The 18462-nt window shown below is 46.8% G+C and overlaps 1 protein-coding gene across 2 annotated transcripts in view; it reads right to left on the bottom strand.

Moving 5' to 3' along the window:
• Nucleotides 1-18462, bottom strand: part of Ppp1r21 (protein phosphatase 1 regulatory subunit 21) — a 67095-nt gene that overhangs the window by 26326 nt on the left and 22307 nt on the right. For both annotated transcript variants that reach the window (XM_076559240.1, XM_076559241.1), the window contains exons 7-14: nucleotides 17571-17665; nucleotides 15165-15217; nucleotides 14266-14415; nucleotides 10716-10817; nucleotides 10540-10628; nucleotides 8245-8381; nucleotides 4738-4830; nucleotides 517-644 (exon numbers count right to left, since the gene is read on the bottom strand). In XM_076559240.1, the coding sequence (XP_076415355.1) occupies nucleotides 517-644; nucleotides 4738-4830; nucleotides 8245-8381; nucleotides 10540-10628; nucleotides 10716-10817; nucleotides 14266-14415; nucleotides 15165-15217; nucleotides 17571-17665 (847 nt within the window). The remainder of the gene's footprint in view (nucleotides 1-516; nucleotides 645-4737; nucleotides 4831-8244; nucleotides 8382-10539; nucleotides 10629-10715; nucleotides 10818-14265; nucleotides 14416-15164; nucleotides 15218-17570; nucleotides 17666-18462) is intronic.

Genomic DNA, 18462 nt, shown 5'->3' with positions numbered 1-18462 from the left:
AGGGGAGGGAAGACACCAGGGGGAGAGGAAGGCACTGGGGATAAGAGGGAATGTGGGTGAACACTATCAAAGAACAACGACAGATGTGTGAGAAATATCACAATGAAACCACTGCTTTGTATCTAAAGTAAAAATGAAAACTACTTTGGAAGGTTTAAAAGACAGTGAGTGACCCACTCATTCACCATAATGCTGAACAGCGTTTTAAATATTGTACAAACAGTTCAACTGAAGAAAACTTGGGGAAAGATATTGGGTAATGGTGAAAAAAAGTAAAACATTGTTTTAAAAAAGAAAAAAGGAAAGACCTTAAGGTTTGGGGATGCAGCCCAGTGGCAGAGTGGCTGCCTACCATGCCCAGGACCCTGGTTCAAGCCTAGCCTCCTCCCTGTCCCTGCCACACACACGGACAGACCTTATACCCACAATCCTTGTACAGATCCATTTTCTGGTCACTTTTTCAAAGGAGCACATTCCAGGGCTGAACTGAGGTTGGGCTAAGCCGGGCACACTGACCTTCCCGGCTCCGTTCGTTAGAGCCATTGCTGACGACAGGACGCAGTCATTAGTGGTTACCAGCTTCTGAGTTGCTGTTGGGAGCTCATGCTCTATGGAGGCCTTCTGACTGTAATGTTTGGAAATGTCTGTAAGAAAACCAGTGAGATGCAAACATTACTATTTACATTCCAGTCGCACGCCGCTAGCCAGCCTGCTCCATTCTCACAGCTGGGCTTCCAGGTTTACTAAGTGCATTTGAAAGCAATGATCCCAAGGATCAAGACTGTGCTGTATCAGCTGACCACAAAATGAATAGGAAGTGGTGTGTGTGTGTGTGTGTGTGTGTGTGTGTGTGTGTGTGTGTGCGCGCGCGCACATGTGTCTGTCTGAGTACATGCACACATGCGTGTACAGGTGCACAAGGAGGCAGAAGAGGGTATTGGAGCCCATGAAGCTGGAATCACAAGCATTTGTGAGCCACCTGATGTGGGTGCTGGGATTCCACTGGTCCTCATGATGGAGCAGCAAGTGCTCTTAACCACTGAACCACCCCTCCAGCCCCTGTATGCAGCTCTCAGTACAGTTCTCTATTCAGAGAAAAGTGACAGAGACTCTCTGTATCCCTCAGCCAACTTTCCATCTTATGTAAGTATTTTTGTTTCAGTACGAGGGGTCAAAACCAGCCCAGCAAGCTCTACCTCTGAGCTCTAAGGATGACCTTTCAGTTGTCACTATGAAGGCACCATCAGATTGGCACATTACTATTATATTCAATATGTTTGAAAATAAATGATTCTCCTCTACATATTCATAGGATATCCAAGTACATAAAAATTCAGTCAACATGTGCTATAAAACTTGCCAGCCCCTAAAGCAGACATTTTCTTGCTTCGTCGACTGAGAATGTGACTCGATAGTTGGCTGAAACCATGGGTACACAGTCCCCTGGCGGGCCGCCTTGGTCGGAAGGCCCTTCCGGTGCTTGTGACACAGATGCCACACGGAGAACGAGGCCACTGCGGCGGGCTGCAACTCTCCCAGGGCTGCTGTCGTCTCCTCACTAGATCCAGAGGCTTTCCTTACTCAGGTCTGTCCTGACATCCAATGTAACTCCAAAAAATCCCACAGGAATGACATGACCTAAACCATAGGCCTTTTTCCTTGTATATTCCTCGGTCTCCTATGAGGCTCCTTGCATCAGAGCTCCCAAACGAAAAGCAAATAATCCTCCCACACACAACACTATCAAAAGATCAATTCGCTTGCATTTTACCTAACGCTGTGTGTGCGTGCGTCTGTGTGTGCGTCTGCGTGTGTGTGTGTGTGTGTGTGTGTGTGTGTGTGTGTGTGTGTGCATACATCCATAGCATGTATGTGGAGATCAAGTGACTGTCTGAAGCAGTAGACAGTGCTCTCCTATTATCATGTGGGTCCTAGGAATCAAATTCAGTTCTGGTGATGAACACTTTTACCCTGATTCTACATAAAAAACACATTTTGATAACTCCTGTGGTGGTTTGAAAGAAAATTAACCACCAGAGGGAGTGGCAGTATTAGGCAGTGTGGCCTTGTTGGAGGAAGTGTGTCGCTGTGGGGGTGGGCTTTGAGGTCTCCTATGATCAAGCCACACCCAGCGTCTCACTTTACTTCCCATTGCCTACAGATCAAGATGTAAGATTCACAGTTCCTGCTCCAGCACCATGTCTGCCTGCATGCTGCCATGTCCACCATGAGGACTGATAATGGACTGAACCTCTGGAACTGTAAGCGAGTCCCAATTCAATGTTTTCTTTATACGAGTGCCATGGACATGGTGTCTCTTCACAGCAATAGAGCCCTAAGACCACTCCCATGCTTTTTTACACTAACAATATACCAACCCAACTACCTGAACTTCCTCCCTGCGTCCAAAGTAGACCAAGCAATTATTATTCCTGGAAAAGCAGGAGGGTATAAAGTTGCCACAAAAGTTGTCTTAAAAACCAAGGTTCCGCTGGGTGGCGGTGACGCACGCCTTTAATCCCAGCACTCGGGAAGCAGAGGTAGGAGGATCTCTGTGAGTTCGAGGCCAGCCTGGTCTTCAGAGTTCCAGGACAGGCTCCAAAGCTACACAGAGAAACCCTGTCTCAAAAACAAACAAACAACAACAAACAAAAACCCAAGGTTCCACCAGGCATTGTGGTGCAGACCTATAATTCCGTACTCAGGAGGCTGAGGCAGGATCACAAATTTGAAGCCAACCTAGGCTGCAGGATGAGATCCTGACCAAAACAAGAAACAAAAACACCTAAACAACAACAGAAAGATGCTTCTGCTAATGCCTGTTAACACGCACTCTGCATTCTCACGACACAGCAGTCTTCCAAGCTAGGGAAGGAGGCAGGCTGAAACTGTAACCCTAGCAACGAGGCCCTATAATCACTTTCCAGCATCCTTCACGTTTCCCATTTTCTTTTTTATGTTCATTTTCAAGAGCAGAAAGAAGTTTGAAAATGTCATACTGAAACTCATTATTTGGCACACTAAATTAAAAACTAGAAATAAGCCAAAGGAGGAGAAACACGGGGCCCAGGAGGTCCCGACTCTCCCACAATCTCTCACCAAACCGGAAAAAAGACACACTTTGTCCTGGGCCACTCAGCAGCATCCTGACCTCAGGAAATGTACAAACAAAGCATGCTAATGTTTCTAAATCTTTTCAGGTCCTTAGGATGTAACTGCTGAATCAGAATAGCAATATAAATAAAGACATTATGACATGCCAATCTTGAGGGGGCATTAATTATACCCCTACACATTATACAAAACACTTCCACATTAAAAAACTATTTCCTGTAAAATTAGTCACTAACTCTCAACAGCACAGGGAGCCGTCCAGGCACCTGGGCCGAGACCCTTCCAACAGCTCCTGCACCTTCCCGCTTCCCACGTTTCAGAAGGGAAAGCGGGAGGGGACGGGGCTTCTAGAAGCAACACAGAGCCACAGATGATTTTCAACTCAGAGTGGCTCAAGAAGTGTAAGAAAAGCCTTAAAAGGCTTGGGAGGCAGAGGCAGGCGGATCTCTGTGAGTTCAAGGGCAGCCTGGTCTACAAAGTGAGTTCTAGGATGGCTAAGGCTACACCGAGATATCCTGTCTCGAAAAACTAAAAAAAAAAAAAAAAGGGGGGGGGGCTTCCTTCCCAACCCTTTAGCCAACTATGTTCTTAAAAGCACAGAACCAAATAAGAACTGAGCAAGACCTTAAAACAGAGATTTATTTATTTTTATTTATTTCTTGACACAGGGACTGTCTCTGTAGACCAGGCTGATCTAGAGCTCAGAGATCTTCCTGCCTCTGCCTCTCAGCGCTAGAATTAAAGGTGTGAGCTACCACTCCTGAAACTTTATTCCTTAAAGTTAGGCTCAACAAGACCAGATTTAAAACAGGCATTTTAGCCGGGCGTGGTGGCGCACGCCTTTAATCCCAGCACTCGGGAGGCAGAGCCAGGCGGATCTTTGTGAGTTCGAGGCCAGCCTGGGCTACCAAGTGAGCTCCAGGAAAGGCGCAAAGCTACACAGAGAAACCCTGTCTCGAAAAAACCAAAAAAAAAAAACAGGCATTTTAAATACCAAAATATGAGCTTGGAAAGTAGCTCAGTGTCAGAACACTTAAATATAATGTACAAGGTCCAGGGTTCGATCCCCAGCACTGAGCAACGACAAAACAAAACAAAACCATGGACGCTAGGGGAACGCTGGGCAGGTGGTGCATGGCTACAGCCCTGGCCTTCCAGAGGTAGAGGCAGGAAGATCACAGGCTAGCTGGAACTACATAGAGTTCCAGGTAGCCAAGACCACACAGTGAGACTGTCTCAAAAAGATAAACAGACCAACCTCCGCAGGACAACGGTGCACTGGTATACTCTTTCCAGACACACTGGCCTCCGTTCCCTTACTTCCTTCCTGCTGCAGCCCTAACAAGTGTAGCAGGTTTTGCCGAGTGCCCCTGAAGGGCATGTCTGGTGTGGCCCCCACCGCCCCCACCCGGGGTCAGATCTGGTGAAGCTCTGAGCGAAAGACCACCTCCCCTCAGCACCGCGTTCACTTTCAGAAGAGAAGCAACTGGAAGAGCAGAAGGCCGCGCTGTGCGCTTCCACGAACACCAAGTGCTGCTCAGCCTTTTCTGGGTCTGTAACCCTTGGCAGGCAGATCTGGAAAATGAAGGTTTCCTCGGACTCGGGTTCTGGTTCAAGGCTCACCTTTCATGACGTCATGAAACCCATGCAGAGCAGCGCCGAGGTTGGTTAAGACGGAAGTGTAGTTTGCCCGAAGGAGCCCATCTGGGTCTGTACCTGGGAAAGCCAGACACGAGACATGTGAGCATTTCCCCCAAAACTGACCGCCCACCTTCTTCCATGCCCCGGGGACCACAGAGAAACAAGTCTGCTTGTCAGAAAGAATGGCTCCAAGCCTCTGCACATACGTTCATGAATGGTGGTAGGGAATGCAGGCACATCTAACTGATAGGCATCTCTCGGCACACTTTTTAATGATTAAGAAGCCAAAGGAAGGCCAGTAAAACGGCTCAGCTGGTGAAGGCATTGCCATCAAGCCTGGGGACCTGAGCTTGATCCCAGAATCCTGGAGAGTGGAGAAAACTGATTCCCACGAGTCGTTTTCTGACCTCCACAGTGTGGCAGAAGCATGCCTACACCCTACCCCCTCACACACAAACGCATAGCTACACATATCCTGCACATGTGTGTGCACACACCCCTACACACACACACACACACACACCCCTACACACACACACACACATACACACACACACGAGAAAATCAGTAACAACTCAGAAGAAACAGCACAAGTCTGTGACAAGTCTCACACAGCCCAGCACACAGCCGTCCCTCCCTCTCCTGTCTCCCAGCCACGGCAGGATTTCTCCTCTTCCTCCCACCAGTGGCTGCTGAGGCCAAGTTCTGATCAAGTATGGCCAAGAAGTGGGGAGGGGTTCCTTCCCTCACCTAAGCCCCTACTTCTGAGACGAGACTCTGCCTTGAACAAGGGCTGCTGAGAATGTGTGGTCCTTGTCACCACTGCCGTGGCTCATCACCGGGAGTTCCACTCTGAAAGAGGCGAGCCAAAAGACCCCATGTGGCTGTGACACTACTGTGCCCAACACGTGGACGTGGCTCTGAGAGTTAGCTCTAGGGAGGAGCAGCCTTAGGTTCAGGCCTTTTCTCAAGGGAAATGATTTCACTTGCAATATGTGAGAAGTTCAAGCTGTGGTTCTCCAGGAGAGAGAGAGAAGAAACACCAATTCATTAAACTAAACTACAGGCTGTGAAAAGGAACAGGCCTCCTGGGGTCAAAATTACAAACACTAACCTCAAAAATGCTATGAGCTAGTTAAATGTTACAACTCGAAAGGCATCTGTATTTAATGCAATCAACCTCTGAGTGATGCATGCCCCAAGGCCTTCCGAAAAGCCCAGAGCAATTACCCATCCATGAGAGGAGCTTAAGCCAGGGTCTGAGTAGGAAGGCCAGTGTGAAGGAGGGCCCTTCAAACCACGGCTCTGAAAACTACATTCTTAAAGAAATAACTGCTTGTGGATCAGAAGGCCCAAGATGGCCACACTCTCTATGTTTCGGCTCTGAAAACTACATTCTTAAAGAAATAACTGCTCGTGGATCAGAAGGCCCAAGATGGCCACACTCTATGTTTCCTGGGCTATTGTAACAAAGTACCATGAATAAGAAATTGACATTGTAGTAACCAACAAGCCAATGCTACAATTCATATAAGGGATCCTGAACAACTGAAACAATCTTGAAAAAGAAGAAGGGAGAGAATTGTCACTTCCTCATCTCAACTCTCTACAAAGCGACAGTCATCAAGATGGTGGGTGGCTGGCACAGGAGAGAGACAGTGATCGGGGACACCCGCTCCGAGTCCAGGAGTAGACTCATCACATTCGGCCAGCTGGCTTTCAAGGAGGGTGCAAGCCCATTTAACAGAAAGAACTGTCGGCAAATGGGCTGGGGCTGGGCAGCCACAGGAGAGGACGGGCCAGCCCTCACCTTCCGCCACACACAAATGAACTCCACATGGATCACAGACCCGAGTGCACAATACAACTGTAAAACTCTTAGAAGAAAACACATCTTCACAACTTCGGAATCGATAAGGGGTTTTTAACATACGAAGGAAAAGCATGACCCCCCCAACAGAAAGAAAATAACAGGTCAACAGATAATTGGGTCTCATCAAAGTCAGAAACCTCTGTGCTTCAAAGGATGCTGTAGGCAAAGTGAGAAGGAAGCAGAAGAAAAGCCGTCAATCAGATATCCAACAAGACACCTGACTGTGGAACGCAGAGAGGACTGTTATTTCTCCACAACAGGAAGACAAACAACCCAACTGAAAGTGAGGAAGACATCCAAACAGATTTTTCACTAAAGTAAATAAACAAACAGGCCAAGGGGCATCTGGCACATCTGGACAGAGGGAAGGGCCAATCAAACGCAGTGAGTCACTTCAGAGCCACTAGGAGGCCGAGGTCAAGTCCTGTGACAGCAGAAGTTGGTGAGGACATGGCGAGTTCAACTCTCACACACAGCAGCAGAGAAGCAAAAGACGGTGCTTTGGAAAAGAGCCTCGGTAACTCCTCCAACAGTTCAGTGTCGTTACCTTATGATCCAGCATGTGTACGCCTAGGGACAGATGTGTGCCCCAGGCCCCAAAGAATGAAAGATAAGTCCTATAAAAGCTTAAACATTAGTATCTGTAGCATCCTTATTCTTAATAGTCGAACAATCCAAATTTTTGATGGATATACATATACTATTTGGTAAATCTAAACAATGGAATAGTATTCTGCAATAAAAAGAATAGAGTAAGGAAGGATACATGCTATGTTTTGCATCAATCTTGTATGCTTTATTGCATGAAAGCAAGAAAACACACCAAACTACATACAATGGTACCATTTATGAATCTGGTGAATCTGGAGACAGGAAACGGAAAAGTAGCTGCTTAGGGCTACAGCCAGGAGGAATGGCAGACTAGGAAGCCACAGCTAAAGACTAAAGGGTTTCTTCAGGGGACAGGAATGGTTTAAATGGCCTGCCCTGAAGGCCCGCATCAGTGAGTGCACAGAAAGCTACTGGCTTGGACTTTCAATGGGGAAGAGGTACAGTAGGTAACTGGGAATAAAAAAGACAAAAACCAAGTACTTTTATGCTATCGTTTATATGCTGGAATAGAAGTTTCCTCCTCTCTCCTTCCCTCCCTCCCTTTTACAGCCAAAGCTGGCCTTGAACTTGGGAAACTGCCTCAGCTTCCTGAGTTCTGAGAACACAGATGTGACCCCAGGCCTAACTAAAACCATGGATGTCTTTAAAACATCATTAAACTGAGGTCCATTCAATTTCCTCAGTGTCTTTCTCTAATTAGGTGAAAAGGAAACAATGGGTATCTTTAACAAAGGGTCACGATGCCCCCTGCGGCTTCCGCAGTCAAGTGGCCTCACCAACTGTCCGGGATTCACCCTTCTCCACTTAAAAAAAAGAGGAGGGGGGTTTACATTCAATGCATGGTTAGTGACCTTAACTTGGAAACACAACATTCAACTCCTTTACTCCTTAATTGCGTTACCTCTGCTCACTGAATGCCAGATCTTATGCCCTGCTCACTCTCCCAAGCTAAACCATGTCCTCTTGAGTCCTTCCAACCGAGTCCGAGCAGCAGGCTTACTTACTGGGCAGGGCCAGGAGGGTGATGTATGTCTGCAGCTTTTCAAACACAGCCGTCATCCGCTTCATGTCCTGGGACAGCTCCAGGTTCCTGGCTCTCAGTGCAGGTGTGCAGAGGGAAGATTCACATTCTTCTTCTAAACTAGGAATGGCAGGGTTTCAAAGTGAGCATCCTGGATGACTTTCTTTTCCTTTTTTTTTTTTTTTTAATAGAAGATTCATTTTTTTGTGTGTCTAAATGTTTTATATATGTGTTTATATTATATATATTTTTTTATTTGTCTAAATGTTTTGCTTGCATATATGTCTGTGTACCATTCGAGTGTCTGGTTCCTGAGGAGGCCAGAAGAGGACAGTGTACCCCTTGGAGCTGGCGTTACAGATGCCGGGGAGCTGCCTTATGGATGCTAAAAATCAAACCCAGGTGCTCTGGAAGAACAGAACGTGCCCTTAACCACTGAGTCACCTCTCCAGCATGAAAGCAGTATATTTTGAAGCATTAAAGTTATTTTTTCAAAAAAGTTATTTGTATGTGTGTGTGTACGCGTGTGTCCGTGTGCCACAGCGCAGATGCGGAAGTCAGAGGACAACCTGCCGGGTCTCACCTTCCACACTGAGAATCTCCACAGGCCTGGCAGCAGAAGTCTTTACCTACTGAGCCATCATCCTGGACCACATTAAAAATTCTTAAAATAGGGACACTTGTCTCACTCAGTTTCTCACCGAGACTTCTCAGCAGACTTTTAAAGCCAAACAGTTCCAAGACACAAAAGCAAAACTGTCCCATTTCCCTATGGGTGTGGGTGAAAACTGGTAAGGAAACAACAGGACTCCAAGAAAAGCTGTGAAGAAGGAAGGGGCTGGCTCTGGGGGGTCCCCGCAGGGCACAAGTGCTGTGCTGAGCCAGGGTCAGCGATAACACAGCACATGGAGTGGCTGGAGGCTGGGCCCGTGAATGAGTGCTCAAATGAGTGGGTCGGGTAGTTCAGTAATAAACACAGAACCTCTGCTGGGGAAAATCCTTAAACTATTTACAGAAGACAGTCCATTTAACTGAATTCCTAAAGAGAATTAATTAAACAAAAACTGGTATTGCTGCTACTATAGGCTCCAATTTAAAAATAAATATTTAATATTGTGATAACAAGGCATATTTTACCGTTTTCAACTTCAAGTGGGTACCTTACCTATAAAGTTGCTTTTAAAAAGAGGACTCTTAATAGTGTTTAACAATTGTAGTAATCAAATAAAGCGGTTAATATAAAACTAGAAAAATGCCGAGCATGGTGTGTGCCTGAAGTCCCACCATCAAAAGGCTGAGGCAGGATGAGGAGCTTCAGGTGAGCCTGGGCTAGGCAAACCCTGTCCCCACCCCCAACACAAAACAGAAGACACCTAGAACAGTTAGCACAGAAACAGGGTTCCATCTGTCCAGTTCCCTCGTCTCCTCTGCTTTAGGACGGCTCCACCCAACCCTGCTCTCCTTCAGGCCTGCTGCTCACAGTGGCTATCTGAAAAAAGGTGGGCCAGCAAGAGAGCGCAGCAGGTAAGGAAGGGCATCTGCCACCGAGAGAAAGGATTCAGCAAATGCTTTAAAATAAAATCATAAAAAACCATACGTGCACCCCTTTAATCCCAGCTCTCAGGAGGCTGAGGCAGGTGGAGCTCTAAGTTCAAGGCCAGCCTGGTCTACTTAGCAAGCTCTAGGCCAACCAAGACTACACAGTGAGACCTTGTCTCAAAACAAACAAACAGTAATAAAACTTCCAAGCAATTTTATCAAATTCCCAGTACACTTTTATGCCTTTCTAGAAATGTAAGGTAGAATTAAAACTATTAATGCTGAATATTTAAAGTGGAATATTAGAGGTTTTGGAGTGATATATAGCCTAGAGATCCAGAGCAGATAAAGATTTTATTTTATAATTTAAATGTCTCCAATAATAAAAATAAAAAGATATCATTCTAAGGATACCTAAGGATTAAGATTCAAATGAAGAAGTTAAATATTCTAACTCCCATCCAGACATTAATAACAATTAAAACAAAACAAAAACAAACAAAAAAACCCAAAACCAAAATGTTTCTTCCAAAAACTGTGCCATTCCCAATTCTTGAAAACACTGGTTATGACCTTATGCAGACAAAGGGCTACTGGAATCACAGCTGATTGACATTACTCGACCATATGACAGAAGGTCCAGACAGATGCAAGACGCCCTGTTAGATTAACTCCAGAACAGGTCAGGCCCCACCCGCAGCTCCCTCCCCAAGCTCCCTGGCCTCCACGGAATGAATACCTTTTTAACTGATAAGGAAGGATCTTCCTAAGGAAGCGTACGTAGGAAGTTAAGTGGTCTGAGAACATTTTCAATTTCACAGTTGTCTCCTGGATAAAAACATAATTCCACAGTTAAAAGTGCTACCTGGCAATGAGAGCCCGAGTTTCCCACAATAAAACAAGGGGGGAAATTACCAGGACGGTCACAGTATCCTCGGTAATACTCTCGAATACATGCAGCATTCCTTCCTCAAGGGGGCGGACGTAGGACGCGTTTTCATGAAGGTATTGGGAGAACTGAATAGGGAAGAAGCGTTTGAATTAATTCCACGGAAAACAAGCATCAGCACTCAGGAGGGGGACTCGCTGACTTCACACTGAAATCCTTTTGAACACACTTCTGGAAAACCCCTCTAAAGCCCCAGATAAAATTCCCGTCCCCATCCCAATTCAAATCAAGGAAGCAGAGGGGGGTGAGAGTGAACAAGCAGGCAGCAGAGGGGACAGGTGACAGCCAGCACAGCACCCTGAAGAGCGCAGGGGCCCCAGTGAGGAAAACACAGAAGGTTGGGAGGCCTTTGCACTATGCACCTCAGTTTTCCAAAGCGGCCCACCAGGCAGCTTCTTGTTTACTGCATACACTGTTCAGGGTTAACAAATGCCAGAATGCAAGCAAGGTGAGTTAAAATGTTCATTATCATCACTGATGTCATAGCATGCAAACAGAGTTGGGGACTGCGACTACAGCCTGGGGCCATAGGGTGTGCTTGGCCTGTGTGAGGCTGGGGGGGGGGATTCCAACATGGGGGGGGCGCAAATCCCTCTATATTCTGGACAATCTAGAAGCAAGGGGGTAAGACGCATTTATGCAACGTCCCAGCCAGCTGGGTATTTCCTAATGGCTCAAGTTTGAGCTGCTGCATATAGACACGAACTGTCCTCTACGAGACGCAGGTGACCTTGTGCAATGCACGGTGACACTGTCCTGCACAGCTCAAGCAGCTGGGCTCCACTGCCCCCAGCTCTGAAGTGGGAGTCCCAGCTGCTTTAAGAGTCTAGAAACAGTTTATCCCTTGGCCATCTTCTAGCAAAAGGTTTCCAAACCTTCATTACTTTGTAGAAAAACCAGAGGGACTTTCATAGGCCAAAGTACTGAAGATGAAATACTGAGAAATACACGAAGTCTTCAAAAGAATGAGGAGTTCTAGACAAATTAAAATTACAACAGTTATTTTGATGAGGCTCAGTAGATTTGTGCAGTCACTGAAGTGGATGAAAACCGAGCCACCGAGGCACAAGAATGGTAATGGCTAACTTCTGCCGAGCGCTCACTACACGCCGGGCACTCTGGTACTTCTTCCGTTACCTGTGGGTATCTGTGACATGGGCAAGTCCCTCTCCCAAGTCAAAGCGGAAGGGTTAAGTAAGTCTCCCAAGGGGACACAGCTAGAATGTGTCCTAAGAAGTCCAACTTCAAAGTCCAAGTCTTTGCCACCTACTAGGCACTTTGGGTACCTGTAGACATGAGCATATCCAACCACTAGAACTACAAAGCTAGGCACCAAAAAAAAAAAAAAAAAAAAAAGCTAGGTAGAGTCCGATTGTGGTTGATCACAGGTCACATTATCAAGCCCTCAGAGGACACATCTGTAACAAGGTCCCTCAGCTTCCCTTGAATGTGAGCTGGCCTCCAAGTTGACCTCAGTGACGCCATGTATTCTTGCCTTTGCCTGCTACCCACTCATACTGTTTCAGGGTTAGTTTGTGTGACCAATATCACAACGGGCATATGACAAGTGGGACTAGCCAAGTGTCCCCAGAGACTATGGCTTCCATGTCTTTTGAGCCAAGCTCTCTGGGGGATGTTAGGTGTCAAGTCATGAGAACTTAAACAGAAGGGCCCAGGAGAAACAGGCTCCTGGGCACCAGCCAGCACTAACTCACCAGGCCTGTGAATAAACAAATCCGAGCCCCTCAGAAGTCCATCCCTCAGCCAGTGAGGCCTTCAGATGAAAGCAGCCCCAGGGACATCGTGTGTGTAACCCTATGAGAAGTCAGGAGCTGCAACTCCCTAGGTACCTGGTCCCTGAATTCCTAACCACAGAAACCAGGAGATAGATAGCCAGTGTCTACTGTTTCAAACTACTACGTCCCGGAGAGCTTACTGTCCAGTTATACAAAATGAATATACTCATTAGCATTTCACCTTTACAGTAAAATAAAATTTTGCACAGGGTGGTGAAGGCACACCTTTGATTCCAGCACTCAGAGGATCTCTGTGAGTTGGAAGCCAATCTGGTCTACAGAGTTCCAGGACAGCCAGGACTGTTACACAGAGAAACCCTGTCTCAAAATAACTAAGTAATAATAATAATAATAATAATAATAATAATAATAATAATAATAATAAATTTTGCAGGCGTCCTTAAATCCTTTGTAGAATCCCTTGGGTAAGGAGGCACAGGGATTGAGGAAAGGAACGTGCAAAGCTCTTCTCCCTCAGTCAAGCCCCACAGACCCTGAAAAGCTGCCACACTCAACGGGCTCCGCCCTTTCCCAGCGGACGCCCGAGCAGAAGGAAAGAGCAGGCCGACTGCTGGCTATTTGGCCCCATGACAGGTTCACAGCAACCACAGACAAGACAGAAACACGCCAGCGAATTACCCCTCCCGGCAACAAGACAAAACCTCCATTCTGCCAAGTGCTGTCAAAAAGCCGCCCGGGCCAAAGGGGAGGCCTCTGCCTTGGCCGGCCCCAGGGGCCTCCGAAAACAGCCACTTTGCTCTCCTAATTTCCATCCCATTCCTCCCCTCCAGGGACTTCATATTCCAGCCAGAAGTTCACCCAGCACACCCTCCCCACATTCCTCCAAGTTCAGCCCCACCCACCATGCTTTCCTGCTTCACGTTTCTTTCTTTCTTTCTCTCTCTTTTTTTTTTTTTTTTTTTGGTTTTTTGAGATGGTTTCTCTGTGTAGTTTTGCGCCTTTCCTGGAACTCTCTCTGTAGACCAGTCTGGCCTCTGAACTCACAGAGATCCGCCTGCCTCTGCCTCCCGAGTGCTGGGATTAAAGGCGTGCGTCACCACTGCCCTGCCCTGCTTCACATTTCTACTCACATAGTTCCTTCTGAGAGTTCAAAAATACCAAGGGGGTGGGGGGAGCCAATCACCATCCCTCTTCCTGTATTCAAATCTTTTTTTTAGGATTTATTTATTGTGTATACAGTGTTCTGACTGCATGTATCCCTGCAGGCCAGAAGAGGGCACCAGATCTCATTACAGATGGTTGTGAGCCACCATGTGGCTGCTGGGAATTGAAATCAGGATCTCTGGAAAAACAGCCAGTGCTCTTAACTGCTGAGCCATCTCTCCAAGCCCCTATATTCAATCTCGCTCAGTCTTCAAGGCTCCAAAACCCAGACAGTCTTTGCAGATTCTTCACGGAGCATTGCTCACCCCCAAAAACTCCACACTTCCTGGCCACACTGGTAGGTGGATGGCCTGCTCACTTGCTCACTCACTCATTCACACACTCATTCAATCACTTCCTCAACTGCTCACTCCGTGGTCTTCTGATAATTCTTAACACCCTGTATTAGCCATAATCTGTTCTGGTGGAGACCATGACTTGTGATTTCTTCCGTGTTTCCCACCATACTTGGCTCATACAGGAAGTGATCTGAACGGAATTCCCAATTTGTTCTCCCCCTCTGTCCAGGGCAACAAAAGGCATCGTGACTACTTACCTTCTGATTCAGTGGTGATATGGCATCTATGGCCGAATCAACCGGGAAAATTTGAATCCTCTGCTCTGTATAGGTGTGAAAGTTCAGAAGAGCCGGAACGAGATCCTGAACAAAAGCCAGGGCCTGCCCAGCTATATCCCGCATCTTCAGCTTTAAAATGCAAAGTGCACATAGTCAACTATGCGGCAATTGTTTTAAAGCACTTGGACCCAGTGAGATCATTCCTCAGTCCCCATTTGCTCCCACTTGAACATCAGTGTTCTCCCATCCAAGTAAGTCAGGAAGCCATTGGCTTTGGCAAATATACCGTAGCTATTTAAGCACAATGCCCACCACCCTAAAATAAAAGCCTGCTTCAAACAGTAAGGCATCCCATAATTCAGTTCTAATGTGAAAAAAAATGAGAAAAACATCAAAAATCAGTGGTACTGCCAGGTATGGGGGCACACGCCTTTAATCCCAGCACTTGGGAGGTGGAGGCAGGGGGATCTCTGTGAGTTGAGGCCTGGTCTACAGAGTAAGCTCCAAGACCACCAGAGCTACACAATGAGATCCTGTCTAAACAAAATAAACAATCAGTGCTGGGTAAAGGTGCTTGTCACCAATGCCACCAAGCCTGATGATCGAAGCCCAGCACACAGGACCCATGTAGTGGGGGGAGGGGATGGACACCCACTAACTGTCCTCAGGCCCCCCAATAAATAAGTAAATGTAAAAAATACACAAAAACGTAAAAACTCAGCAGAGCATGAATTCAATCAGAGCAGCTCCTACATCTGAAGAAACGGATGACAGTAATGTGGTGGCCTGGCCCATCACAGACCCAGACAGCTAACTTCCCTTGGTAGGACCGTGCCCACGTGGCTGAACTAGGAACACACCCTCGCTGCATCCTTTACCTGATGTCTCCTGTTGTGCGGTGGAACGTTGAGAGGGTTGTACAGATTATACTCTACAAAACAAAAGGGATGCCGTGAGAGCTCATCCACTCTGCAGAGGAGCACTGCCAAACAGCTTCCTAGGAGAATTCAAAATGCCGACACGTAATCAAGCACAGCGGGGTGGAATACACAGGGAATCTGCCGTTTCTAGAGCAGTAATAACTGTTTCTTTGTTTAGCTCCGGGTTTACAAGAAACAAACAAACTACTCCTGGATTTCCAAGTCAAAGAAATCCTTTCACACACCTCTTCGCGGCCTCTCACGATTCCTTCCAAAGGCTCTGGATGTTCTCGCTGTCATCAGTCCGTCTACAATAACCTGTCCGGACTACAATAACCCTCCAAAACACCAGCTCCCTAACAGGACCACGTTCCACTGTCTGGGGCCGCTGCTCCCACGGTCTTCCTCAGTCCTCATGGCCAGGCTGTCCCCCGACACCCAGGCTATCCCCCGCCTCGGACGCGGCCTAACACCAGGCAGCACAGTGCTTGTAGCTGTCATGTTAGGCCTTCGTCTCCCGTCACCACCCGGTCACTCACAGCCACTGGGAAAGTCCCTGTGCCTTCTCACCGCGGCTAAGTCTCCACTGCCGTCACTCACTGTGGTCCCAGCTTGCCCTGTCCCTCAGCACCTCTGCCTTCTATCAGCCCTCTTGTGGCCTTGCTTCTTGTCCCCCCAAAACTGGTCTCTCACCTCAACAATGCTGCTAACCAAGCCAGAGCCAGGTCTGCCGAGATATATTCCATATGACCTCAGTGGAGACTTCTGCTCTACTAGGAAACCAATCTAGGTCTCCACTGCTGTGCCCTCTCCTGCTCTCCAGGACAGGTATTCCAGACTTCTCCATTTCTGTCCCAAAGACCATTCCTCATCTCCTCCCCTGCTGGATGCTAGAACCAGGGCCAAAGTGAAAGTGTTCTTTAAAAAAGTCTCTGTGTGCATGTGAGTGTGCATGTGTGTGATACTGTGTGTACCACACATGTGCAGGTGGGCCCACAGATACGAAGTGACAAGTATCTAAAACTGGATGACAAGTAGTATTGGCAAAGGAAGTAGATGTGCATAAGATCCAAAAGCTACTAGTCACTAATGGCTACAAAGAGTAACAAGTAACCACCAGGGCTCCACAGGCGCAGCCAGGGTACAGGGACGCCATGCAGAGTGTGGAAGCTGCAAACAGGCCCTGCTTTCAAGGCGGGATTTAGGTTGTTGACACAGACGTGGCCTGTGCTGATTTTAACTAGTTGATGTCTTTGTGTGTCTTGCCTGTATAAACAACTCTAGTTAGAAAACAATTACAGGGCACGTCTGTGCACCCCGTGGATGCCTGCAGCATCAGACCCCCTGGAACTGGAACTACAGACAGTTACGAGCTACCATGTGCGAGCTGGAAATAGAGACCAAGTCCTCTGGAAAAGCAATTGGTGCTCTCAGCAGCTGAGCCCCACCGATGCTGACTTTAGATGTGATCAAAGTGCTGTTTCTCTTCTCCTCCACCACCCCCAGCTTTTCTAAGAAAAGTTTAAGGGAACTAAAAAATAAATTTCAAATGCAGCTGTAGAAGGAAGTGTGTATTAACTTGGTTGTAGGCTTCAAATTCCAAACACTTTTTTTTTTAATTGTTTTCCATTTTTAAAAACTAATTTATTTGCTTGAGCAGGTGGGAGCAGGCACCTGAACGCCACAGCAGATCGAAGTCAAAAGACAACTTCCGGGAGTGAGTTCTGGGGACTAACTCAGGCCGTCAGGCTTGGCAGCAAGCACCTTTACCCACTTAGCCATTTCGCTGGCCTCCCAAATACATGTTCTTTGCTTTCCAGGGTTTCGTTTAATTCTTACCTACAGGGTAAACATCTAGTGACATGTGAGTGCTGTTCTAGGGTATTGTTTCAGTTCTTTTTGTTACTCTTGGATATGTGAGCTACCAGGCCATCCCCAGGAGGAAACAAAACTAGCCTTCCCAACACCATCCCGTCACTGGGGATTCCCCAAGGTGCAGAAGCTAACAGGCTGAAAAGACACGTCCCACTGTGGACCCACGCACCCACAGACCCACTGAAGAGCTTCTCATACAAACGTCCTGCCACTTCACAGGAAGGTGGGTTTGTCCTGGGACATGAGAAGCGCAGTTAAAAGAATACATTGGCCATCTTCTGAGAAGACTGGCTTTGGAGCACTTAGGAGATCATTTAAAATGTCCCTAGGAAACAAGATGCCCACAGCTGATCAAGGGAGCCAGACAGAGCCCTCCACTGGGCCAATTCGGCTTTTTTGCTGAGATCTGAAATTATCTTACTTAACCAGCTACCACAGAGAGATTCAAAGATGCAAATAACAGAAAACTTATATTTATGTAATACCTACTTGTATCATTAAAAGGTACTTTTTCATTGATGATTGATAAGGATTCTTCTAATCTACCTGACAAATCTTCATGAAGGTTCTTTAATTGTAATTGACTGAAAGAAAAAAGAACCCACAAAACCACATTATTACCAATCAGTGAATCGTCAATTGCTTGTTACCCCAACAGCTGGCAGCAGACTTTCAGAGAGCTGTGCCAACATCTGGAACATTCCGCTGAGAGTTGTTCAAAGACGATGTTAAGAGAGGAACCAGCCTCATTCCCAAAGAACCGGAGACTCCCAGGGAATCAACCATAGTCCCAGTTTCTCACACAACCTGCGTTTATTTCCCCAAGATAATCATAAATTTCCTATTTACTATCTCTAAATGTTTATTCAATTATCACTGTACAGTTTTTTTAAGTATTATATCAGGTTATTTCTTGAGTTCAAAAGCTGATAATTTCTGTTTTGTCTAAATTATTAGCACAGATACCATCTAAGCCACACGTGTATTTCTACCAAAGCAGTGAAACCTAAGTACTATGGTAAATACCAAAAACCAAAACATTAAGACTACGAATAGCTTTGGCACATTGCTATGTAATGCTCTCAATTAGACCTATAACCTCAACCTTATTCAAAATGTACCATGAGAAAGTTGCCATCGCTTAGTCATGTTTCCTGCTAGAGACTATTAGACGGCCCCTGACCCAGGAGAGTCAGAAGCACAAAGTCCCAGTCAAGGAGATGAGAGCCGGATCTCCCAGAACTATGCTGAGGCCCAGCAGAGACCACTCCGTCAAGATGCTGTGGCCCGAGGCTGGCCAAGGGCCCTGGCGGTGACCTACTACAGTCTCCTCAGCTCAGCGTGGACAGAAAAAAGGAGCAAAACAGAGGCTTGGGCTTTG

This window comes from Peromyscus maniculatus, chromosome 22, assembly GCF_049852395.1.
Source record: "Peromyscus maniculatus bairdii isolate BWxNUB_F1_BW_parent chromosome 22, HU_Pman_BW_mat_3.1, whole genome shotgun sequence".
NCBI lineage: Eukaryota > Metazoa > Chordata > Mammalia > Rodentia > Cricetidae > Peromyscus > Peromyscus maniculatus.
The sequence above is the reverse complement of the archived record's forward strand: the minus strand, read 5'-3'. Positions and strand labels throughout refer to the sequence as shown.